This window comes from Nycticebus coucang, chromosome 2 (genome assembly GCF_027406575.1).
Source record: "Nycticebus coucang isolate mNycCou1 chromosome 2, mNycCou1.pri, whole genome shotgun sequence".
NCBI classification, from domain to species: Eukaryota; Metazoa; Chordata; class Mammalia; order Primates; family Lorisidae; genus Nycticebus; species Nycticebus coucang.
The window spans coordinates 70,244,826-70,271,228 of record NC_069781.1 but is presented as its reverse complement, the minus strand read 5'-3'; the positions used below and the strand labels follow the sequence as shown (position 1 = coordinate 70,271,228).

The 26,403-nt window shown below is 37.5% G+C and overlaps 1 protein-coding gene across 29 annotated transcripts in view; it reads right to left on the bottom strand.

Annotated features, from left to right (window-relative positions):
• Positions 1–26,403, bottom strand: part of PTPRD (protein tyrosine phosphatase receptor type D) — a 2,247,062-nt gene that overhangs the window by 59,575 nt on the left and 2,161,084 nt on the right. For all 29 annotated transcript variants that reach the window (XM_053572732.1, XM_053572883.1, XM_053572736.1 and 26 more), the window contains 2 exons: positions 20,449–20,572; positions 4,390–4,565 (listed from right to left, as the gene is read on the bottom strand). In XM_053572732.1, coding sequence (XP_053428707.1) covers positions 4,390–4,565; positions 20,449–20,572 — 300 coding nt within the window. The remainder of the gene's footprint in view (positions 1–4,389; positions 4,566–20,448; positions 20,573–26,403) is intronic.

The following is a 26,403-nucleotide window of genomic DNA, read 5'->3' as shown; positions in this document are numbered from 1 at the left end:
AGAAACTCCAATTCTTCAAGTGAGGCTGCCAACCATGTGCTGTAGCTGCCCACAAATAACATCCTTAGAGTGGAAATCCCAGCTGTATACATTTTACTCTGCCTACCAGTGCTTCATTTTTTCCAAATATTTTCTTCCCTCCATGTGGTTGCCCAGACCAATTCATGTGCTTATTGGCATGTTATGAAACATGGAAACAATTAAAGACCACATTCTGGGGCACGAGAATTGACTCCCTACAGAATCAATGAACCATGCAGAACTTGAGAGGATCTGGCAATGAAGATGGAAACTGTGGAGTAAAACCCACTAACAGTATCTCATATCACACAGTCCATTCTACAATGGCTTTAAATTGATCTGGGCGTTTCAGGCATCAATCATATTTTACTTTCATAATCTCTAGTTTTAGCCTTATTTATTTTTATTTCTTCATCTACCAGAATGAAACTCATATGAAATATACAGCTTACACTATTCAGGGTTGAAAACTGAATGTATGCACCACCCTCTTCTTGGTGAAATTTGGGATTCTCTCAAGGTCACTCTTAAGGATGAGTAATGACATTTGAAAATCAAAGAACTTAAGTTTCTAAATGACCAATTTATGATCACAGTCCCACTCCACATTTATAATGGCTTCTTTAGCCATCTAAATGCTAAGGATGGCTAGTTCTCTAAAAGGAGGTCCAACTCCTAACACATCCTAATGAACCCAGCAGCTTTTTGTCTCCACGAGCTATTCTATCTCTGGAAAGGTACAAAACATATATATAAACCTCAGGCCTGAGCGACAGCTTGAGAGTGAAGTGATCCAGGCTGAAGCAACATAAAGCTTGAAAACATAGAGGAGTTCTTAGGGGTGAATTCTCTAGCATCATAAAATAAATAAGAAAAGGTGGAGAAACACAAAAGTGAACTAAAACTAAAAGGATATGCGGTGTCAAGAGTGGATTACCTTCAGTGATAATTATCACCACAGGTAACTCATATCTAATATCACTCATGCTTCTTATATTGTTTTGCTTTAAGATATGGGTACAGTAAAAGTAGCAGCCAGAATATTCTATTTTGGTCTATTCCCAGAATGATTAACAAGTTCCCTGTGCCAGGATCTCCATTCTTTCTACCCTGGGGGAGAATAAGTGCAAAAGAATCCCATGGTCTGAGCTCCATTCTCCTCTTGACCAAAATGCATAGTTTTACTATCTAAGAACGTGGACAGAATAAACCATGAGCAGTTGACTCTGAGATCAGTCAGGATTCGCTCTTAATCAGAGAAACAAACTCTTTTCCTATGGGAACAAAAATTGAATTATTTAGAAGCCAGCTTTTGGAGAAACTAATGTTGTGAAAATAAAGCATCCAACCTCTTTACCAAACAATAATAATTGAGACTCACTCAGCCACCTTACAGCATCCTCATCTCAATACCCACATTATCCCTTCCACGTAATCCGAAAAGAAGAAATGAAGCTTTAAGGGGTCAAGTAATTTGCTCACTGTCATACAGGTTAGAGTTGGGATCTGACCCCAGACATTTACCACTAAGTGCCCCTATTGGAACTATGTCACAGAGCTACCCTTCTCTCCAAGGGGATGTCTCCATGCAGTCTTGTGTGACAACCTGCAATCTTCCTTTCCCTTTTCTTCTCTCTTCTCTACCCCAAATCTAAATCAATAGGTATTCTAACATACTTCCAATTCTCTCTCTCTCACGCACACACTTTTTTCCTACACCATGGGGATGAGTATTATTTCAAGAACTCAAAGCTTAATCTAAATAATGAAATTTCAAGCTTTAGCCCTTGGAGAGGTGATTTGTTTAAACTACGTGCACTACCTCCCTTTATGAGGGAGACCGTAGACACTTTCCTAATTAGAGCCAGGCTATTCAAATGCCTGCTTTGACACTGGCTGCTGGGAATTGAGAATTTAGAGTCCCCCAGGTCAGCCCACAGAACCCACAACATTCTTAAAGTATGGAGCTATAGATTTCAGTAACAACTAACCACTATGTATAACATTATTTTTATAGTGAAATTCAATTCAAGTTCTTGTTTAAGAATCAAGAAATACCTTCCCCTTTCTTCCTGCTACGTCAGGTGAAAAAGCAACTGGACAGGAAAAGGGTGAGGTGGGAATGAGGCGAGGAGGGATGCTGGAAGAGTAGATGAGATAACCTTAGGCTCCAATGCTCTGTTAAATCTCTCCATAACATCAGTCACTCACTCACAAGTGGCTTGGGGCCCTGGACTCAGGGTGCACTTGTACTGTCAGATCTGCGATGACAGAGACTTCCCATCTACCTACTGGCTTATGCAGGTCATCACAAACCTGGGTACAGCCTGAACCTCCACAGAATAAAAATCACAAGACAGCATTTTAATTGGGCTCCTTAGGCCATTTAACAAAGGAGAAAGCTAACTTGCAAGAGCAAAGAGTAATTAATGAAGGGAGCAAACAGAAGTTCATTTAGTAACTTCCAAATCTGTTCCTCTGTCTGAGGTGGGGAGGGGAAGGTAGCCTGCAACAGAAAGATAAACGGTAGGTATTTAAGTCACAATGCCTTCTGCCAAGAACTGCTCATTACCATCAGATGTTGCAGTGGCAGTGGGGCCAGTTAGAACTAACTTTATTATTAGAAGCAATTAGGGAGAAAGGGGGCAGAATTTCATTTAGTTATTTCAAAACAAGTTTCTGTGCACAGTTTAATGAAGGCCTGCAGTGTCAAGATAAAATGTGTGTTTTACTGAAAACAGCTTTTGCAAATGACTGCTTGTTACCAGCAGGTATCTCCAGGCAGAACAGACCGGGTAGGGTGGATTTACATGCGTGCTGTAATATAATAGTTCAGCTGTCTCAGCGTCACAGAAGTGTTAACAGGCAGTATGGCCTCATGGTGAAACACGTGTGTTCTGGAACCAGACTGTCTGTCTTCAATTCTTATCCCTGACCTTGGTAGCTGAATGATCTTGGGTAAGCTATAATTTTCTGGGCCTTAGTTTACTCATAATGTAAACTGGAGCTCATAGCAGTTTTTATCTTTATAAAGAAATTTCTTGCTATAGAGGGGTTGCCCTCAGTACAAATCAATAGGGGATCCATTTATGTCTTTGGGATGGAGTTTGCATGTGAAGTATGACAGATATTTGTCTTAATCGTCAACACCATTTGGATATAAATTCACGTTTCAGACAATATTTCAACATCTCTGTACAATTCAGATGTTTTGAAGAGATCTGACTGCTTTTAGGTTTGCTAACCCAGCTGCGTACCACACCTTTTAGGTAACCGTTGTGGCTCTTAGTGTTTTTCTGTCTGAGCTTATAAGGGAAAACCCTTATAAATTCCCCAGGCAGCATATAACTCTTCCCTCATATACACAATCACTTGGGCTAAGAGAAACTGCCATGTATTGGGCTTCGAAGAACAATTTAAGGAATTTCAGCTGTCACACTGTAAATAGAGAATTGGTTTTTGGCTTCTTTCTGAATGTTCTTTTGAACAACCATGACCGCAGTGAAACAGACCTCTCACCTACGGTTTTAGTCTTGACTGTTCCTCACTCTTCAGTGAGAGTATGTGCTATCTTTAGTGGATTTTCAGAGATCCCCTCATTAAATTCTCAGTGTGAAGGATGGATTTTCATCAGATGGCTACAATATGTGGACATGCGCTCGGGAATATGGTCGCAGGGCTAACCCATTATGCTTTAGTTTTCCAAATCAACAGCATTTAACTAATGTGTCATGCACCACAATATTGGACCCATATGATGAATAAAACTCCTTTCTTGGACTTTACCAAGCAATGAATCCATATTAAGACCTATTCATTTTAGGGAAGTTTAAACTAGCAAAATGTTCTTTATACATTTATGTGTTTTCTCAGCTGTGTATTAAGCCACATCATTTTTCTGGCTGCCCTGACTTCCTTTATGCTAACATGAATAATTTACATAAGAGCCTCTTTCATAGAATTTTAGATCTTATATTGCAGGTTATAAGAAATAAAAAGTTGAAAATACTGAGAAGAACATCTTGGTGGGATTCTCCTCATAACCTGTAGACTGAATCTTGTTCAATGTGAAATTTAGAAAGAGTTTCAAGCTAACATTTATTTTCTACAATCAAGTTGTGTATTCTCTTGAATACTCCTTTTGTTCTTTTCTTTTGGTAATCATAACATGGAAGAATATCTTTTTTGAAAAGATCCGGAAAAGTTTTAAAGAATGGTTTATTTAGGATTGTTGATACCCATTCACAATTAGTATCTGTTAGAAAGTTAAACCTTAAGGAAGGGTTAGAGTTGAACAGAATAAAATATGCACAGCAGGGACTCTGAAGGAAGATTTTTAAAAGGAAAGAATTAGATATTTATTCTTACCCTGGATCTTTCTTCTAGTTTTGTCATCATGACAACTGTGGCACTCCGTTGCTCCCATATCATCCTCCAAAAGTCCCCAAAAGTTTCGGGGAGAGATCCCTGTGTTGCAATATAGGCATTTTGTTTCCTATAACCATCTATGTAGTTGGCATTCACATAGTCACTTCCTGGGATGCCTGCAAAACAAGGATTGTTATTCAACCGTATGAATATATCACAAGAGGAAACAGCCTGGGACGTGGCCTAACAGCAATTCTACATTATTGTTCCACACTATGAGAGAGAAGTCACAACATATTGAAGTTTGGGTTTTAAGTAAGATTAAGAAAAGATCCCTTTGGGACTATCATTTAAAAAATGTGTACAAAAGACTAGCTACAATCACCTAAGCCTGTAATCTTATCACTCTGGGAGGCCAAGGCGGGAGGATCCCTTGAGCTCAGGAGTTTCAAATAGGCCTAAGCAACAGTGACCCTGTCTCTACTAAAAATAGAAAAAATATATAGCCAGGTATTATAGCAGGCACCTATAGTCCCACCTACTCGGGGGGCTGAGACAGGAAGATTGCTTGAGCCCAAGAGTTTGAGGCTGCTGTGAGCTAGGCTGATGCCATGGCACTCTAGGCTGGGCAAAAGAATCAGACTCTGTCTCGAAAAAAAGAAAGTATACAAAAAAAGGTGTCTGGTCTTCATATTATGGATATGTGTCAGGACTTTAGAATACAAAGAAAGAAAGAAACATAATAGTTGGTCCATAGAGTGCCTTTTTTCCACAGGTTATTTATTCTTACTATTGCACTAGCAAAAAAAAAAAAAAATAGTTTGCAAGGGATGATAAACAATTCTCTAACTTTTTCATTCATGTTCTTCCCCATTCCTAGACACAAATGAAATAAAAAATTGCCGAGCCTCAGAGTGCAACATAGAGTGGACCATGTTGCAATAGTGAAAAATCCTTTTCAGATCCAGTTAATGGGAAACTCACATATAAACTCATTTAGTCCTCACCACAACTCTGTGAAGTGAATCCTACCAGAATTACCCTTTCACAAAGGAGAAAACTGAAATGAGAAGAGGTTCAATCAACTTGGCCAAGATGAGCAAGTTGGTAGTCAAGGGTTATCATGGGCCTCACGTCTGCTAGGCCTATGCCTTAACCTCGGTAGGGCAGTACTTCTCATTTAAAGCTCAGGGGTTATTGTAAGTAGCGTATGAATCTCTCCTTGGATTAGAACAGGTACCTCCTAATTGGCTGTCCCACTTATACTTTTGTCCTCTCCAGTCTGAGAGCAATTTTTAAAAATATATGTTAGACATTGTGACTTCTTTCCTTCAAATAACGACTTCTCCTTATACTTCAAATAAAATCTGAACTCTCAACATTGCATATAAAGCTCTGGAGTTCTCAGGTTCATGTCATTCCACTCATCTCCTTGCCATCTAAACTCTAGAAATCAGCCTACTGCACTTGGAAGACAACATCTCTCTCTCACATTAGCATAATCCGCATCCTAGTACATATTCTGTCTTGTCTCTCTCCTATCATGTCTGCCCCTGAATACCCTGGAACTTCAAAACTCCCTTGGCAACTCCTTATATTACTTACTACAGGTAATCATTTTTGATTACTCTTTATATTACTTACTACAGGTAATCATGGTTTTGACCACAGGACCATCTCTCTCTTTTATTCACCTTTGCTAACCCTCATGACAAAAAAAAAAATTATTTTCCCAAGTTCCAACATTAAGTAGCAGAAATATAATCTAATGCAGATATTCTGATTAAAAGTCTAATTTTCCATCAGCCAAATGGCATTAGGAGGTAGGTAAGCAAATATAAGCTTCTTCCAAGGAAAAGCAATTTAGGAAATCCATGCTATTCCATATGAGAAAGGAATACATATTACAGTCTAGTGAAGGAAAGGGCAGAAGCTGGGGATAAAAGCCATCTTGTGTATCTGAAGAAAGGTTTAGATTTATTCTGTTCAGTCCTGAGTTTTCAATTCTGAAGGATGTAACTATAGAGAGATAAATTTCATCTCCAATATAATAAAGCATTTTTGAATACTCTGAATCAAAAAGGAAATAGGTTTCCATGGGAAGGAATGAGTTGCCTATTCCTGGGAGGGAATAAGCACTTTAAAGGGGTGGCAGTGTGATACGGGAGGTGGCACTAGAACATGAGCCTGGCCCCTTTTATTCCTGGGAAAATATGAGTCTTGGACTTACAGGGAAAAAAACAACTTTTTTCTCATAATGGAACATATGATCCTCAACTAAAAATGTTATATTTCACTGATTGCCACTTGCAATTACTTTGACTGCTTTTCTGATTCCAGTTGTAAAACTGATCCTCTCAAGAAAGGTAATGAAAGTCAGATGGAAACTACTGCGCTGGAGAAGAACATGTGGATGTGGAATACCACCAGCATTAACTGAAAAGCTTTTGAGCAAAAACTGAAATGCACGGGTGGTTGTAACATTATTCATCTATTACCGCTACTCAAGAAGCAGTTGGGACTCTGGCAGCCCTTTGTTGATAAAGATCCTATTCCTCCCCAACACCAAATTACTGTAGATTCAAAGGACAATTTAAATAAAATCCTCAGATTACAACCACTGGGAAGTACACACATCTTACATGTCCATAGGATTCGGTGCTGAGCCAAGAATGAATTGATTTTATAACATAGCAAAAACCCACTTTTAAAATGTTTAATTCAGCAGTTAGCAACATTAAAGAATTGATAAGAAGGATCGTGGTTGATGGCCTCCCTCAGCTGCCAATATACAGAAAACTTTTTTCCCAACAAAAACCAGAATAGAGAAATCTGGGTTAAATGACTCAGAAAATGCATCAACTGGGCACTGTACCATTTCCCCCTTATTGAGATCACAAATGTGTCTGAACACTGCATCTGAGGACAGAGAAGAGACATATGAGACTCATTCTCAAAGGAAGAGAATCACACCCAATCAACCCTCTTTGTGTGTATTTTAATCATTATATAATCAATTGGAATTTTTTGATGTACTGCTAAAGTTTGAATAATAAATTCATTCTCTGTCTCTTTCTCTTCTGAGGGGAGGATGGGTTCTTACTAAATAATGATTGCACTCCCCAGGATAAGAATACAAAAATTATGCCTGAAGATGACCAGACACCTGAGTTCAACACTGTACCAGCAAATACTTTAAGAGTTTGGGAACTGATACTTTGAAAAGAAGAAAATCAAAAGCAAAAGTTAGGTCAGTAGTTTAGAACTGAAAATAATGCTGAGGCTCCTCTTCTACTTTGACACGTGTTTGTAAGGAGGTAGTACTTGGAATAAAAGCCTCCTTCTGTCAAACTCTTTTGTCTACTATGGCAAAAAGACATTTCAGGTAAGTTCTCTCTCACATATTTTTTGTAATGTGGAGATGGGGGAGATGGCCATGTTCCTCTCAAACTCTTAAGCTCTAATGAGTCTTGTATTCATGCAACTCAATATAACAAGTTGTGCAGAAGGATGAATAAGAAAAAATGTTAGAAAGAGTGGTGGCTTGTCTTAAAACTATTTACCCCAGATTAGAAGCTAAACAGCCATCTGCTTCAAGTAGATGAGACCCCTATTTTCAACATGACATATTTAGAAAGATTTCTCAACCAATCCTATGAAAATACACAACATGCTGGCTTTGCAAAGGTTTTGGTGCCATGAAATATTTCCCTAGCAGTTCTTGCTTAGGTTGTTTCTGCTGGGAGGTTGGATCTACAAAAAATGCTTTCACATTTTTGGGGTGACTTACTCTAAGTAACACATATTTGTTTATTTAATTTTCAACTCCCTGCCTTATCCATATCTGCTAATGCAACCCTAGTTAGAGGCGCACTGTTAATCCAAGAGAAGTGTGTGGGAATTGAATGAATTCTGGGGTGGGGGCTCTGAAGGATGGAAATCTGAAAATGCAGGACTGAAAGAATTCAGAATGACTGAAAATTAGTTGATTGATTTTATTTCTTAGAGTCAAAGAGACCTGTTCTTAATACTATAATTATAGTGTTTGGTATGTTTTCTTGGTGTGTGATTGTTTATTTATGGTAGGGGGAGCAGTTATTAAACAAGAGAGCAGGACAAAGGAGCTTGCCTCTAGTGGTCATTGGCAAGATCTCAGGACAGACTGGTCTTGCTGTAGCAACTGCTTGTTGGAATCAATGACCTGAATGTCATAGTTCAAGAAGAGCAGTTTAGATCTAAGACCTACTCTTTCCTGAGCATGCGTAAAAGCCCTTCTCTTTACTGCATTTGCAAAAGTGAGGTTTTTGTGATTTCTTATGTACTGTTTCATGTGCATTCTCCACTGAATGACCATCATGTAAACAGTTCCAACAACAGAAATAATTATTTGTCATCTTAATCTGATACGTAGAAAACTATGGCTTGATCCTATAACCCCATATTATACCTAGTATGCCCCCATTCCTGTGTATTTCCTCAGTTAATGAACTGTTCTTTCTGTGGCTCTTAAAACATCACTTAGATGTTTATACTGTGTGTGCTTTGGGCTAGCTACACGTGGAAAACTCAAGCCTTTAAGAGAAGAGATTAAGAGATTGTGATTAGGTGAATGAGTGGTACAGCTGAGCCTCTGTGGTCTCCATGCACAGCAAGCCACAGCAAACTGCTATTTGAACAGAATTAGGCAAGTTTTGGGCTCTCATTTTATTTGCCTGTAATTACTAGTTAGTTTTCATTGGAAAAATAAGCCAGCTCATTCATTGTCTTTGGACTCAACTGTTCTCTTAATTGTCTGCAAAACACTGGGAACTTTATCATGAGTTAAAGACACAAGGACAATCAGCTTTTTTTCATCTAAGCATGAGATTAAGAAGACAGGGCTTCATGACATTGTTTCTGAATATATTTGAATATTAACAGAAGGAGAAGGAATTCTTGGAAACAATGATGCTGCTTGTTCAAAAGAGTATTTGTTATGAATAATTAATCACTGAGGACTGCTTTAAAACCTTGAAAGCATGATGTAACGTCAAAGAACATACTATCTGAGCTGTTTTGTCATGCCAGGGTGAGAATAAGGTTTTCTTATTGTTAATTTGAGGATGACTAATAGGGTCATGTGTCTTTCTTAAAAACAACAACAAAAAACCCCACCCAACTTGCTGTGAATTAAGTCAGAAGATAATTTGATTTTGAAAAGTTGTTTCTTGTTCAAGAGGTGGTGTTTATAATTATAATAGGTTTAGACTAAAGCTTGATGGTCTTACATTAAGTCAAATATAGGACCTAAATAATACATGAATTATTTTGTGAAATTAAGTAATCATAAGGGGAATGGTTCACATTTTTTTTAAACATGCAAAACTAGACTTCCTTTGAGCAATGTTCATACTTTTGCATCATACCACGTGGCTGGGAGTCACGCGTGCATTTGAAAGTCTTGGGACAATACAAAGCACTTGCTAACAATTTAGAGAAACTGCCAAGGAAATCTATACTTCAGTCTAGGGCTGCCCTGGTGGTTTGCTCTTTGACCTTTGACCACTTATTCAACTTGTCCAGACCTTTGATTGCTTATCTGCTAACCAAGGCATGTTGGACAAATTGATTCCCTTTTGAGTTCTAAAATAAGATGTCTTTCTGTGTTCTTAACCTTCTTGGATTTGGAAATCTCCCCAGAGTTATTTTGAGATAAATAGAAGCTTTGTGTTTCTCAGATTAGGTAGGAACACACTCTGATTTTCTTTCAGGCTGATTCCTATTGCTTCTACCTCTCATGTGCTGAGATGAGATTTCTTTGAGGCAGATACTTCAAAGCTTGATTGGAACCTGGTGAGGTTAAAAAATAAACAAAACCAACAGGAAGTGGTGGTACTAGACTAGCGGGTGGTCTGTCCATGGAAAGAAGCTCTCCTTGGAGTTTAGGAGGTGGGAATGGGTCAGAGGCGGCATGGAAGAAGAGAAGAATCTGTGCATGGCTCCCCAGGACAGGCGGCTGCTGCTGCACTGCAGAGCTGGAGATGGGCACTGGGCTGAGCGGCTCTGCTCTAGCTCGTGATGTGGCTTCAAAACTTTTGTTCCTTTAAGTTCTACTTATCCTTAATAAACTGAGGACTGTGTCAAAAACAAATGGCTTTTTGGTAAACCAGGTTATCCCTGTTTTAAGATAGAAGTACTCAACACTCAATAGAGCAGAAAGTCTACCTTTTATTTAGTAAATAATGTTCCCTTCTCTACTCTAATGCAGAAACAGAAAAACCCCCACAACATCAAATTGCTGGTGAAGACCTATCTTGCAGTTTTTATACTTCCCAATGCAGGAAAAAAGTGTTTACTTTGCAGTCACCGGTAAAACTCAGAAAATAGAAAAACAGAATTTAATACAAACTTATAAGGACATTTATTTAATTCTAAAAGACACAGGCCTTTTGATTTCTTTTACAATGGGTACATCAGACCTGGTAAAATGAAGGATACTCTTTGCAACACACCAAAGAAAACAAACGTTTCCTGCAAACACACAGTATACTGTATGCCACAGTATCCCCTAATATAGCTGTAGTTTGGCAAATTATCCTCATATTTCTTTTTAAGGCATGTATTGCTTTCTGGACATCATAGCTCATCACCACAGAGAGCTAACGGGAGAAGGGATAACCTTCAGAGTTTATTAACCCAACCTGCAACTTCTCATAGCTGTGTGTCCTCCCCTTGTTAATTTTTCCATACCTCCACACTGCTGAGGCTAGGCTTTGAGAACGTCCACTGAAAAGGAGGCGTGTGATGGAATTGTTGGACTATATCTGAAGACCAGCTATATATGTTGTCGGGTATCTGTGATAGAGGGCAATCATTTCTGATTAGGGAGCACTTTGCCCTGAATTAAAGCAGATCCTGAGTCACTGCTGTTTATCTTTTTGGCCACATCATGGAATTGTATTTCAATTATCTCATATTAATAAGGATACTAATTTTACAGGTATTTAGCCACGCAGTAATCAGCATCAAGCATGGAATGTGACTATAGGAGTTTTATTGATAGAAAATTCTCAGATCCTCTTTCTTTTGATCACTAATATATGAACATTGTGATCAAAAGTTCGTAAGTCAATATCTATGTGAGAATCAAATGAGTCAATGCATTTAAAATTTTTTAAGGGCCACATGGGTATTAGTTATTATTACATATAAGCAAAATAAATGAAATAATCTACTCGTTCCTAAATACTGATGTAAAGTAATTCCAAATTTGGAAGGCATCTTTCTGGACTCTATATTAAAAAGTAATTCTCAAAAAGGACAAAAATAATTACTTTCCAACTTCCCAGCAACCTACAACTTATATCTATATTCCAACAACAGAGCCATACGACAGATGATAGAGGTTTTTCTACAGTCTCATAGTAATGGAGTGCAGAGTCCTTAAAATAGTCTCCATGGATGTACAATAACAATGGAAAACAAATCCTAATAACTGATGCACAGACAATAAACTCACTCTCAGGGCTTTCTGATTTTACTCTTTGACTAGCTTCCTGAGAATAAGAATGTGTGTGTGTGGGGGGGCAACAGGAAAAACCAACCATAATACACCCCGCCACCCCTTAACAATGCTTTTTCCCTTTTCTGGGTAAGAACAATCAACATGCATAGGCTAAGGTGGGAGCCGGAGAATAACAGATCCCCACACCACTTACTGCACTACACGTCACAGAAAGACGCCATTTAAACAGCAGCTAGCGATCAGATAGTTGCTATGAAGACTGCACGCATCCTGGAAACTGTTCCAGGTTTCCCAGGCTGAGTCCCATCTTGCTTTCTATTTCAGACAAATTAAGCTATAAAAATCTGTCCATTCACCACTCCCCAAAAAGAGAGATGATTTTATGTAATTAAAAAAAGTACCCTGAAATAAAAGGATTCAACTTTGTCACACTTATAAACAATTTACTTGAAAAGTGAAAGATTGACAATGCTGAAGAAATTGTGCTGTGTCTAAATCAATGAATGATGTTCTAAACATGATGAGAAAAGGAACTCAACCACGAGTTGGATGGGATTTATGCAAAAATTTTTTTAAATGGGGTATGCATTCCAACACATTTCCTTCAGTACTTGAAATAGAATTTCAAGAACAAAATAAAACAAACACCAGCTTGGCCACAAATCAGTGGCTAAGACGGTGGGGGGAGAACCTGAGGGAGGGAAAGTGGACCATTTTTATTCAGGTGACTTGAAAAGACGCACAAGGCAACTATCAAAGAAATTATTTGCTGGGGAAAATAATTGTAATTCCTATGTTAGTACCTTATACGAATTATCTACCTTTACCATAATTAAAATTCTATTGGAAAATGTTGGGTAGAATGTATACATTTATTTTCCTGAGTTCAATTTTACTTATCAAAAATATATCAGGTTACTGTCAATAGATACAGACCGAGAACAAAAAAAAAGAAAAAGATATTTCATAGCATGGGTACAATGTGAAATTATAGAATAGTTAACATGTGCTGACAACTGTAATAAATGAATTATTACAGACTTACCTCCAGAACATTCTGGGGAAAAAAGGGCTGAGATAGGATTTAAACATAGAGCACTAGTGTGGTGGCAAATGGTGAATCAGTACTACTGAGGAATAGTAATTTCTTGTCTTTATTTACTTATTTTAATTAGATTTGTCTTAGGGGCGGATTCCCTGTGAGCAGCTTCTCATTTTAAAGGTGCTAAATTGCCCATCTCACACATAATCGAGTTGTAGTAACATCATCTATATTATTTACACGTAGGTTTTTTTTGAATTGCACCTATTATGCAAACCAAACAGCAGATGACATATTTTGAATTTCTCTTTAAAAGAACATATTCTTCGCCCTGTTGGAATTTGTAATGCTATTATGGGTCTGGTTTCCATTTATCAAGCACTAGTATTTTCTTTTGCTTCACAGAATATTCTAAATATATGTAGCATTCTCATTTGTATATTATTAAATTTTCCATAGATCATATACAAAAGCAATTCCATCTGTGGTTAAAAGAACCTATCTACAGTAGTAATAAAATTCATAACACTAATGATAAACTTAATACTTCCCAATATTTATTAGGCATTTTTTTATGTGTGTGCCAGGAACTTTTCTGAGGGCTTTCTGTACACTAATTCATTTAATCCTCCTAGGAATTCTAATTGATAGGTACTATGAATAATCTCAGTTTACAGATAAGGAAACCTTAGCACAGTAAGTTGTCTGAGCAAATTCTTCAGAAGTGGGAAGAGTCGAGGATGCTTTCAAATGAAAGAAGTTCTTTTTTTTTTTTTTTTGTGGGGCTGAGTTTGAACCCGCCACCTCCAGCGTATGGGACCGGAGCCTTACTCCTTGAGCCACAGGCGCCGCCCTATGAAAGAAGTTCTTGAAGGCATATGGTCCTTCTAAGAAGCTACTCATTAAAGAGATGCAGTAAATAATGTTACAAAACTTTAAATATATGCCCTGTCTCATAAAAAAGAAAAAAATGAAACACAGGGCTATACTCTTAATGTTTCCCTTAAAATTCATATGTTCAAACTTAATCACCAATGTGATAATACTGAGAGCTGAGGCCTTACGAAGTGATTCACTTATTTCAGCACAGCCCACAGAGTTGGGGTTAGGGTCCTTATAAAAGTGCTTGAGGATGGGGTTCTCCTTTTCTCTATCCCTTTTGATCATGTGAGGATGCAGTGTTACCCCCCTCTGGAAGATGTTACATGACAGTGAATTTGCTGTGATCTTGATCTTGGACTTCCTAAACTCCAGAGCTGTGAAACATACATTTCTATTATTTATAAATAAACTACCCAGTTTCAATAAACATAAACACAGACTCATACTTTACTAAGCGTTTTAAAAGTCAAATTAATTGCACTAGTGTTAAAGAATTCATGTAACGTGCTGTGGTTTGTTCTTTGTAATTTCTAACTCTCTCATAGATAACACCATTTATACCAGTTTTGGTGAGAGAGTCACACACCCGCCGATGATAATCCTATTTAGAATAAATCCTCTGGCTTTTTTTTTTTTTTTTGGAAAGCTAATCCCTTAATGTCCAAGATTTAATATTTATTTGCCTACTTATATTATCTTTTGATCTGGGTCTTTCACATTATCATTTTATGTGAAAATAGAACAAAAGATGCTAAGTCTCCTTAATTGGAGAATGGGCTGGAGAAAGGCTTCTGTGTCCATGAACTATTTGCAATTAGTATGCAAATAAAGTGTTTAGGAGTCTTTTGTTTTTAAGTGGGGTTTAGAATGTTCATCAAATTATCTAAAGGATCTGACTCCCCAAAGAGTTACTGTTAATTGCACTTAGTGACATCCCAGGGCCCTGTAGTTGTTTAAACTGAGATTTAGTTCCCAATCTTCTGTCTTCTTAGTCAGTGTTCTCAATATACCTCACTAAGTAATAGTAATAGTAAACGAACAAAAACACCCACCCGAAAATCATACATGGGCGTTTATTCTTTGGAAACATTCACTTTGACTGGAGTATTAAAACATAACTGAAGACCTCTAGGTTTAAAATTACTGTCTGAAATATTTATTTCACAATTCCTAGACAATCCTTTCAGCCAGAGGCCCCATTTTTGAATGGGTGTGACATGTGTTGGTGCAGTGGCTTCAAAAGCAGCTGTAGGCCCCAAGGGTCTACAGGGCAGAACAGCAGCCCTGAGACTGACATGTACATGTCACCATTGATCATAAATATGTTACTGACTGTTTAAATGTTTTTGTTTCCTCATCTTTAAATTGGGGTAACAATAGGCTTTTGAGGTTGTACTCAACAATATGTAGATAACAGATATAAAATCCATATTATGGTGCTCTACATATAATAGTTTCTCTGACAATCATATCTAGTATAAGTGCTTGTCTTTATCGTTGAATTGAAAAGTAGCATTTTCATTTTGCTTTATATTTAGACTTGGCTAACGATTTTTGCAAAATCCATGTCAATATGGCTTTTAAAGCAAAATGTTAATTATAATCCTACTTGTGGAACTACAGTACTGGCAGCAGGGAAGATTAATTATATTTTAGAACAAAAACCTCTTTTTTATCCAGGAATGCAATTAATTTTTGCTAATTACAAGGCACTACAATAAATAACCTGCCAATAACTGATATCCCTTGTTTGATAAGAAACTTAACACATATAAGAAGGTATTTGAAGTTAGTGGGATCAATTAGGTATAGATGCACTTAACTTTTCTTCCGCAATACTGAATTCTGATGCATTGGTCACTGATGATCCCCGTGATGTGTCACTGCCTCAGGTTAATAACATCACAAAATAGGAAATAGAATTCTAAAACATAAGTTTGTGTTTTCCTTAAGACTAGAGCCAAATGATAAAATGCATTTTAGGCAAAAAGATAAGGCTAATCCTTGGATGTAAGCTAAGTGACACAGGCATTGTCACATCTTGCATCAGTGGGGAAGAATTCTTAGTGATGTGGGCCCCTGGAAACTTGGCTGAGGATCACAAGAACTGGAGTCTTAGGTGAGTTAGATTATTTGCTCACTGTATGACTCTGGACCTGTTCCCTGGACTTCAGTTTCCTCCTCTCTAATTATGGATACTTATGTTGTAAAATACTAATATTGCTACTTCATTAGACTGTTGTATGCAATACATTAAGAAAAAACTGTTAAGAAAACTACATGGAGATAACTTGAAGAAGTTAGAAATGAAAGAGGTTACAGCTGTGAAAACTGATACTCAAGAGAAGTTAAGGTGACCGAGCTAGTTGGTGACAGAGCTATGACCCAAACTCAGATGTCATTGTTCTTCAACTTTTTGTTCATTTCTTTTTTCTACGTCAGTATACTTTTCAATAACTTTGGATTCTACAGGATTAACCATATTATTATTCGGTAGAACCTCTGTAAGTTAACCACCCAAGGGACTGTAACAAATTGGTCAAGTCAACATACAGAAGTGGTCAACATAAGGAACTAGGCCTACCGTACTGATATGTACATGTGGTGCATGTCCAGTCAATGAAAATTAGGTCAGCTTAGGGAGGAGGTCAACTGTGCAAGTTCTACTGTGTTTGGTGTTAATGCACATGTCAATATTAGTCTTTCTTTGAAAATTTTATCTTAAGTCCTTAAAATAAATCCTATCACCTCTCTTCTTTAGGAATTACTATTTTCTCCTAACAAATGCTTAAACATAGAAGTAATGCTTAAATATCCAATGGTAACTGGATTTGTTACAAATTCAATTGTGTTTCCATACTGCTTCCCCTCTGATTTAATAAGGAAAACATTTTGTAATTATGATTTTCTTGAATTTATTTTGCATTTTCCCTAGCATAATGAAAATTATGGTGATTTGGAAAGATGTTACAAAGTGTCAAGAAGATTAATAAATTGTGTTATATGTATACCATGGAATACTATTCAGCCATAAAAAGATGGACTTTTTTTATTGTTTGGGATTCATTGAGGGTACAAAGAATTAGGTAACACTGATTGCATATGTTAGGTAAAGTCCCTCTTATAATTGTGTCTCACCCCCAAGAGGTATGCCATACACCGTGACGCCCCATCCCTTTCCCTGCTCCACTCTCTCTGTTCCCTCATTCCTCTACCCCTCAACTTGTATTAGATTATCTACTGCCTTCATATTAGAATTGAGTACATTGCATTCTTGGTTCTCCATAAAGATGGAGATTTGTATACCTTTTGTATTAACCTGGATGGATTGAAGAATATTCTCTTCAGTAAACTATCACATGAATGGAAAAGCAAGTATCCAATATACTCAATATTAATATGAAACCAACAGATAAACAACTATATTCTCCCATGAGAGGAAAAACACAATCATACTCAAGTGGTGGGAGAAGGGAGGGGAGAGGCGGTGGAGTGAGAGGAAAGGGAGGAGGGGAATTGGTGTGCTCTCACCTAATGGGCACAACGTAGGGTGTACAGCACAGCCCTCGGGTGAAGGGCTCAACTACGACTTCAGTTTTACCTAACAAATGCAAATAAAGTAACTAATCATTTGTACCCTCATATTAATAAAAAATTTTAAAAAAAAAGAGGTTCAATAAGCACATTGGTGCCCACACACAATTCATGATGCTTTTTGTTTTTTCTCCTGTTATCCTCTCAATGAGTGTAGGGTATATACATTTGCTCTATTAAGCAGGGATAAAGACAACAGGAATCACCGTGGCCACTTCTAGGGTTTTTGTTACATTTTTCTTACTGACTTTCCTACCAGAGTCAGATCACTCTGCAAAGTAATATGGAGCAAGTAGTTAGCACAACTAAGCAAAAAACAACAAAAAGGCCCCAATAAAACCCTCTACCAAAGCCTAACTACGTTAATAACATAGGTGGAACCCAAAACATGCACAGTAAGTCTTATAAATTGTGCATGAAGTCACCCACAATTTTAATACATATGAAAAATCTTTTCCTATATTATCAAGACTGCCTTCCCAGGAAGAAGCCTCTGTGAGTGGTTCTGTGGTTCCAGATGCCAGCGTTTTCTCTCCTGTGCTTAGGCTACAGGATGGCTGACTGCCCTCATAAATACCTGCTGGTTGGGGCTTAGTCTAAGATAAAATGCTGTTCACGGTTGTAATCTAGATTAAAGCTCTCTGTATAGATAGCTCATAAACTTCAATTAAATGCGTCTAACCTTTTGCATAACACTTATAATGAAAGACTTTTGATTTCTAGGTCAGCTCTAGATTTAGGGTGCATTTGTGGGCACAGAGCTATAAAAAGGCAGGTTTTAGTCTGATTCAAGTGCTTTTGCTTTTTTTAAGGTAAAAATAGCATAGGAATGAAATGCACATAGTTTCCAACTACCATAATAAAGGCACAAGAAGGTATATTTTTTGTCCTTTGACACACTTTACTGTTAAGATGTGGAAAATAACAGGTTAAGGAAAATAATGACAAAGTGGGCAAAAATACAGGGAAGTGGTAGTATTGAATGACCTGATTCTTAGTGGAAACAGTGCTACATACAATACAGCAAAGGCAGACTGACAAGTTCTCCAGGCAAGATCAAGCCAAATAGATTCTCAACTTGCATCCAATTATTTTCTTTCAATAATTTACCTTGCTTTGCATAATGCAAAAAAAGATTTCTTTCCTCTATTTGTGACTTGATTTAGCTTTTCATTTATTTGGGAGATAATTTAAGAGACCCAAGACAAGAACTTGCTATTACCCTTTTTTTTTTTTTTTTTTTACATTTTAAAATTGAAAATGTAAACCCTATATGCTAATGATCCACATATATTAATCACAGTTTTCAAACAAGATTCCCAAAGAAACGGTTACTTATTTGATACTATCCAGCCTGAACTAGCATTGTGAGACTTTGATAAATTTAATCAAATTTTCCAGTATGAAAAAAGGTTAACTCTTAAATACCTAGTATATTTGGCTGCCCAAAAAGGGGATTATAGCATTTTTCACCATCATAAGCAAATTTATTGTGGGAATTTTATAAAATATATCTATGCTAAATATCATGTTGAGGCACGGGGACTGTGAGTATAGGCTTGCTTAAATGTCAGAGGTTCTTCCCAAAACACTGGAAATAAATGGATTGGGTTGCTTTCAGCACTTACCAGGAAAGCTTTTAAGCAGAACCTCACTTTCAAATTAATTTTGGACACTAAGGAGGGAGGTAGGACACGGTCAGAGGTATGAAATGAGGTGGTCATCTTAGATTTTGGAAGCAATAAAAAGGGACAGATATTTGAACAACTATGGATGCAAATGTTTCAACAGGAAAGTGTTAAAAAAAGATTGAATCTGCAGCTTGTGTTAGTTAATGTTTTATAACGCATCTGCAAGAGGGTAAATGATGAACTCCCAAGAATGAGGAGGACATAAAACTCCTCTGGGAACCAGTAAGAATGAATGTGGGATGTGATATGTGATAAGTAGGCCCAGGTTGGCTGTGATGACACAGAGAAGGATTTAAGTGGCATTGTAAATTATTCCCTAAGCACTTTTCAATTCAAGGTGGCACTATAGCCAAAACCACTACCAACATGCTGAGCATTGAGTGCGAATTCCTAATGGTTTTAATAAGCCATGGGAAAGGCATTCACCATTGGAAAGAGGTAAATGCAAAGATTCCTCATGAATACTTAAGATATATTTGAGGAGTAGCTCTCATCTTTCAGGAACAAGCATCCCTTCTAGAATACCCTCTTTACTTCAACTGTGAGAGGAGAGAGTTGTAATAAAGTGATACCGAGTGGTCAACTGGTCAGCACATCACCAGACATTTCCAACATGCTTAGATATCCCACTTCCAAAGTTCCAGTGGCATGGACACATTTTCTAAAGTCCTCACCATGAATTTTACCACACCACCAGCTTCTAATCTTTAGACTCTCCCTAGTGGATATCCAGAATTATTAACAAACAACCCCCTAACCCAGGCGTTCTCAAACTTTTTAAACAGGGGGCCAATTCACTGTCCCTCAGACCACTGGAGGGCCGGACTATAGTTAAAAAAAAAAAAAAACTACGAACAAATTCCTATGCACACTGCACATATCTTATAAGTAAAAAACAAAACGGGAACAAATACAATTCATACCGCTTCGTGTGGCCCACGGGGTGCAGTTTGAGGACGCCTGCCCTAACCTCCCTCCCTTTTAATTAACCAGTTAGTTTAGGGGGTCTCTTTTTACAATCACCTGTTCATTCATAACAATCAACAGCCATCAGTAAAACAGGGGATCCCAATTTGCTTCCCGTATAAGAACATTAACTATATTATCAAGTCTTTATTCTAGGGCAGAGATGAGAAGGTAATGAGGGATGTTCTTCTGCCCTGTGGTGTCAGGGATACTGTACACCTTTGTACGATGTATTTGTGTGGAAACGAAAAAGTGAGAATAACCTATGCCTGAATCTTAACTATTTTCACAGATGGCTAATATCCCAGCTACAACTATATAATCACGCACATACGTAAAGCATGAAAATAAAGGTATGAATAATGTCTGTATTTCCTTACCTTCTATTGCTGAGAGAAGAACCCGGGAATGATCATAAGCAATTACATTTGCATATCTATTCTTTGGTTTGTTTACTTCCAAGTTGGAATGTTCCCATGTGAACTGCTGGCCAGGGTCAATTGACTTTAAAAGAAAAACAGCACACACACACAAAATCAATACTGAAAAACACTGGATGCCAGGCATTTATCACAAGTAACAAACATGATTTAGAAAGAAATTCTGAAGCTGTACTTCAAGATGATCCTAACTGTGAAACTAACCACTCATACAACCGGAGTAACAAGAAATGATTAATCATAGTAAGAAACAATAGTCACCAACATTGATTCAAATGGAAAAAAAAATCAATATAGATGTTCTGTTTAATATTGGAAAGGCAGGTTTTTATTTTTGCTTTTCCATTTCTCTCTCTGCTGCTGGAGTTTACAAGTTATCTTGGGTCAATATTATTTCCAGTTCTGTGAACATTATTTTGTCTTGATGATTTTTCTCTACTCTTCCCTTTGGATGTTAGCTAGGTCTTTGGTCTTTCTCTGGCTACACTGCACACAGGCTTTACTATTCCTTATTCACCTACATTCTCACTTCTTAGTGGCCACTTAATGTTTTGTCTGGTTTTCCATAACACATTATGATCAACATTACAAGGCAATTCCTACAATTCAAATAGTTGACAGTAATAGTAAAGAAGGGAAGTCAATTTGATCTAGTAATCATCTTAGTTAGAATATTAACTTGTAACCCAATACAGATGAAACCTAATAGTCTTTATTTTTTCTAGTTTTCATTAATCTTATCCATGTATCATCATGTACTATGTTTACAGTTTGCTTCTTTTTACTTCCTATTTTTTTTTTTTTTTAACAGAGTCTCACTATGTCACCCAGGGTAGAGTGCTGTGGTGTCGTAGCTCACAGCAACCTTAAACTCCTGGGATTCTCTTGCCTCAGCCTCCTGAGTAGCTGGGACTACAGGAGCCTACCACAATGCCCAGCTTTTCTTTTGTTGTTGTTGTTGTTGCAATTGTCATAGTTGTTTAGCAGGCCCGGGTAGGGTTAAACCCGCCAGCCTCGGTATATGTGGCCAGTGCCCTACTCACTGAGCTATGAGTGCTGAGCCATTTTTTACTTCCTATTTTAATCTTATTTTTCCTGATGTTCATGTCTTTCTCTGATGTCTTAGTTCAACTAAAATTATTAAACAATCTAAAATAAATAGTGCACAAAAATAAAATATCTAATTTTTTTATAGTTAGGTAGAACCATTATTTCAAGACTGAGTTCAGGTTGGATTATAAAATGCTAGGGAACTTTTTAATTTCCTGTAATGTCATGGAAATTGAAACACCTTTTTCTTCATAACAGGATACTGACACCTTTTAAAAATTTATAATTTCATGGTACATGGAAACATGAGTTCAGTAATTATTTTATTATTTTTTTTTTTGTAGAGACAGAGTGTCACTGTACCGCCCTCGGGTAGAGTGTCGTGGCGTCACACAGCTCACAGCAACCTCTAACTCCTGGGCTTATGCGATTCTCTTGCCTCAGCCTCCCGAGCAGCTGGGACTACAGGCGCCCGCCACAACGCCCGGCTATTTTTTTGTTGCAGTTTGGCCGGGTCTGGGTTTGAACCCGCCACCCGCGGCATATGGGGCCGGCGCCCTGCTCACTGAGCCACGGGCGGAGTTCAGTAATTATTTAAACATAATTTTAAATGATCGAAATCAAGTTTTCAAAAATAATGATAAAGTGGGTTTATATCTAGGTGCAATTCTTTAAAAAGTAAAGCTACTACATGTGTTAATAGAGTTTTTAACAGTTATTTTTGATGCTGAGTATTTTCCATACCTCTATGTGTGTATGTGGAAGGCGAAAGTAAAGCACAACCAACAGCTATTGTAATATTAAAGATGTGTCCACATTCCGTCAAGAGGCACAGTTCAGCACAACAGCAAGACTCACAAGTGTAGAGTCAAGACCCTTAACAGTCTCCAGTAACCTTTAAATATACAAAAATTCTCAGCAGTATAGATTGTAGCCTCTAATTTACTAAGTATTATAAACTTTCCCCCTTTCTTCGCCTGCATTAATTTATATGTGAAATAGTGACTCAATGAACAGTACTCAGGAAAATGCCCATGCCTTAGATTCTAAAGAATACTGTAATTAAGGGGCTCTCTAGTTTGTTTCTCCAGGGAAACTTATCATTTTTCCAGAAGAATATAATTCTCTCCATGTATTCCATGAGCTGAAAGGAATGGAAGCATTCAGAGGCCCAGGTGGAAGTCTGCCAGTCAACCTTGAACTTGTCCACACAGAACAGGTTCATTCAGAGTTTGAGATTTGTCCAAATAGTCCCTCAAATTGGTCCCCAATCTACAATCCCACTGCTACTCCCTAAATCCAGACCTTTAGTTTCTGGTGTCTAACGAAATCTCTCCTCTAATCTCTCACTCCATTCTTCATTCTGCTGCCAGCATTGTCTTTCTAAAGTACAGCCCTGGACAGGTAAGGTCCTTGTTTTAAGTATTTCCACTGGCTCTGTCTGAACTACAGGCTAAATTCTAAACTCCTTAGCCACAGTCCTACCTATGCAGTGTCATTCACTTTGCCTTATACTTGGCTCAGTAAATGGTCAACAGATGCTTTTTAAATAAATGAATAATTGTTTTTGAGAAAAGTTCTTAAAGAGAAATCATGGGAGTGATGCCTCTGCATCACTTGGGAGTCAGAGAACATACTACGGAAACGTTGATGCACAGTGTAACAAAATTTTAATACATTAACACCCATTATGGTATGGCCGGGTAAGTATGTGATCATGAAATTACAATCGCCTCTGACATTTACTTTACACTGATGAACATCATTGGGTACTTTATTGATTACATATCATCTTCTCAAATATCCAAAAGATCCTAAGGTCGGTGACATACACACAGTGCTTTCAGGGGAATACATCACTATTTCTGACACCCGTTACTCAGACTAGGATTACCTGCAGATGTTTAATTAAGATGGCATGAATTTCATTATAGAAATGAAATTTCATCTACCAACTTAAAGACATTGTTAACTTGTTTCCATTTCCACTCTTTACACATGTTCTCAGCCCTCTGCATGATTTATTTGATACTTACATGTAAGACTATAGAAACCAGGAACAGAAACATGAGTTGTGTTAATAAGCTGAGGTTGAAAACGTGGCCCATAAGAACTGTAAGTAACAAGATAAGTATAATGGTATCTGCTGCGTCATTGCATTTTGACATCCACTTATCCTGTTTAATTTCTGCAATTGTTATACGGTAGATATTATTATTATTATTATTTTTCCATTTGGAAGGAGAGGAATTTGAAGTAAAGAAGAGTTAATTCAGTAACTCTTCCTGGGGCCTTCTCTGAGACAGTCATTGTGTTACTTGGTGTTTTAAATAATTTGGCTAAGTTCCCAAAGCTGGACCCACACAGTTACCCTCAAACCCGCATCTGTATCAAAGCAAAGCTCAGCTGGTAAGATGAGCCTGTAATAACTAAGCCACGATGCTCTCCAACTATCCAAAAAGCCACTCCAACATGACGAAGCCCAGCATACAGAACACACCTAAACAAGACTCCTCTTTTTCTTGCCAATCCGAATGATATTCTTCCCAACTTATCATCCTGTGTCATTCTGGGGCAATTACATAAGACATCAAGTTTTAAAAAATGAGGTTGGCTTCACATGGATGATAAAACAGATGGAATGCAGGTTTCATTTATACTCATTTTACCCGGATCAAACGAACATTGATTAACTAATACTGACTTGTCTTTGTGCAACACAGCACTCATCCATCTGTATCTACCTGTCTGAGTGGACGTCTAATAATACACAACACAGGTTATTATTCTTAGTGCCTGTCGGAGTGCTGAGAGCAGTAACCTCAGTGGAGAAGAATAACCACTGAAAGTGGGGGGAAACATGTTAAGATCTTTTATATTTTGAAAAACATAAAACTGGTTGAAGAAAATCAAATTTTAATCATTCATGTTTACAAGGGAAGGATGTTAATAAGAATAAGACTCTACTTGCTGGTGGTAACCATGACTTTGCCTCTTTGTTCTCTGGCTTCTCTTAGTGCTTCTTAAAGAAGAGCAAACGTGAAGAAAGGCAACATGAAAAAAGAGCAATGCAAATCTCGAGGGACACAAAAGTCCATGTCTGCTTCAACCTTATAATCTGGGTGGACCCACGCCAATTGTGCATCTTTCTATTATAAAGTTGAGGTGAGGTCACCCCAGTAGTATTCAAAACAATTGGAAAGAAGCATCACCTTTGTACCTAATGTATTCACTTCCTTCCCAGACTTCCTGTTGGTATTTGGTTTTTCTGAGCTTGACTCTAAGTTATGTCTCAGTCCTTTGGACTCTGCCTACCCAAATAACCTTCTGTGGGATCCCCTCTCCTTCCCAGCAATCCCTCTAAAGTTCCTGGCTGGAATGTTGGCCAGCTTTTCTTCAGCATCCCTTGAGAAGAATTTTGTAACTATGAGATGAAGCAGATAGCTAGATTTACTCAACTAAAAGTTGATTCATAGACTTTGCCACAAACATATGAAATCTGCATATTGCATTATCACAGAACTTATAAAAAAGAATGTTACTTCTTCATATTAACTTTTGTTTTTCCACCCAATCAACAACTATTTGTACTGGAGGAATCTTACGTAGCATCTGAAACTTTACCAATATTCCAAACCATTTTTTCACTGCCTTCCTGCCTGCACACTTGGCAATCAGTCCCCACCAGAGCTTCTCACCATATCATTTTAAAGCCAACAATGGATCTGCAACTCAATGAATATGCTTCACTGAGAAAAAGGTGACCAAATAGAGGGCAAATCCCTCTTGTGAAGGATTCTTTTTTTTTTATTATTAAATCATAGCTGTGTACATTGATATGATCATAGGGCATCATTCACTAGCTTCACAGAGTGTTTGACACACTTTCATCACACTGGTTAACATAGCCTTCCTGGCATTCTCTCAGTTACTGTGCCAAGACACTTACATTCCAGAAGGATTCAAAGGAGAAGTGGAATGCCTCAAGTAGACAGTTGCTAATATCCAATACTTTGCATGCATGTAGTCTTTAAGCTGATGGTCTGAAGATTCTATCCTTTTATTCCCCCTATCAATTAGAACTTTGCTTTAAACTACGTAACTGGAAAATAACCGGTCTACAGCATATGGATTTATGATTTTGCATGATATTCTTAATTAAAAAACAGAATGGAAATATAAATATTTATATTCAATAGTTACAACAACACTTAGATAACAATTACTATGTTTTAGTTGTTATATATACTACGTACTAACTCATTTATCTTCACAAAGACCCTACAAATATAAATCACAATTCTGTAGATGAGGAAACTGAGGTATAGAGAAGTTCAATAACTTTCTCAGAGTCAAACAGCTAGCAGGTGGAGAAGCGAGGCATGGGTTCCAGAAATTCTGGCCCTGGAGACTGATGGCCCGGTCAGTCATGCTATGCTTTTTCAGAAAGTGTTCCTGGATGGTTTCACACTTGCCTTTCAACTGTTCTTTTGAAATACAATGTAAGGAAAGCTGGGAACAAAAATCTATGTAGTGCTGCTAATCTAAATTTATAATTCTAAACCCCAAACAAAAGAGTGATCACAAATTTGTACATCAGATTACAGTCATTGAGTAAAATTGTATCCTGATATGAGAGTGTGCTTTTTCAATAAAGCTAAAGTCATCATCTTAAAGCAAAGTCCTTTAATGTTGCTGCAAAATTCAACCTTTTTATCCGGAAGAAAAATACAATTCAAATATGCAAAACACCATACAACACTAGTTGATCTGTGTTCTACTTTCCTTCACCCCATCAAAAGAAAAACCTCAAAATATTCCCTTTAGAAACTCATCAAAGAGAAA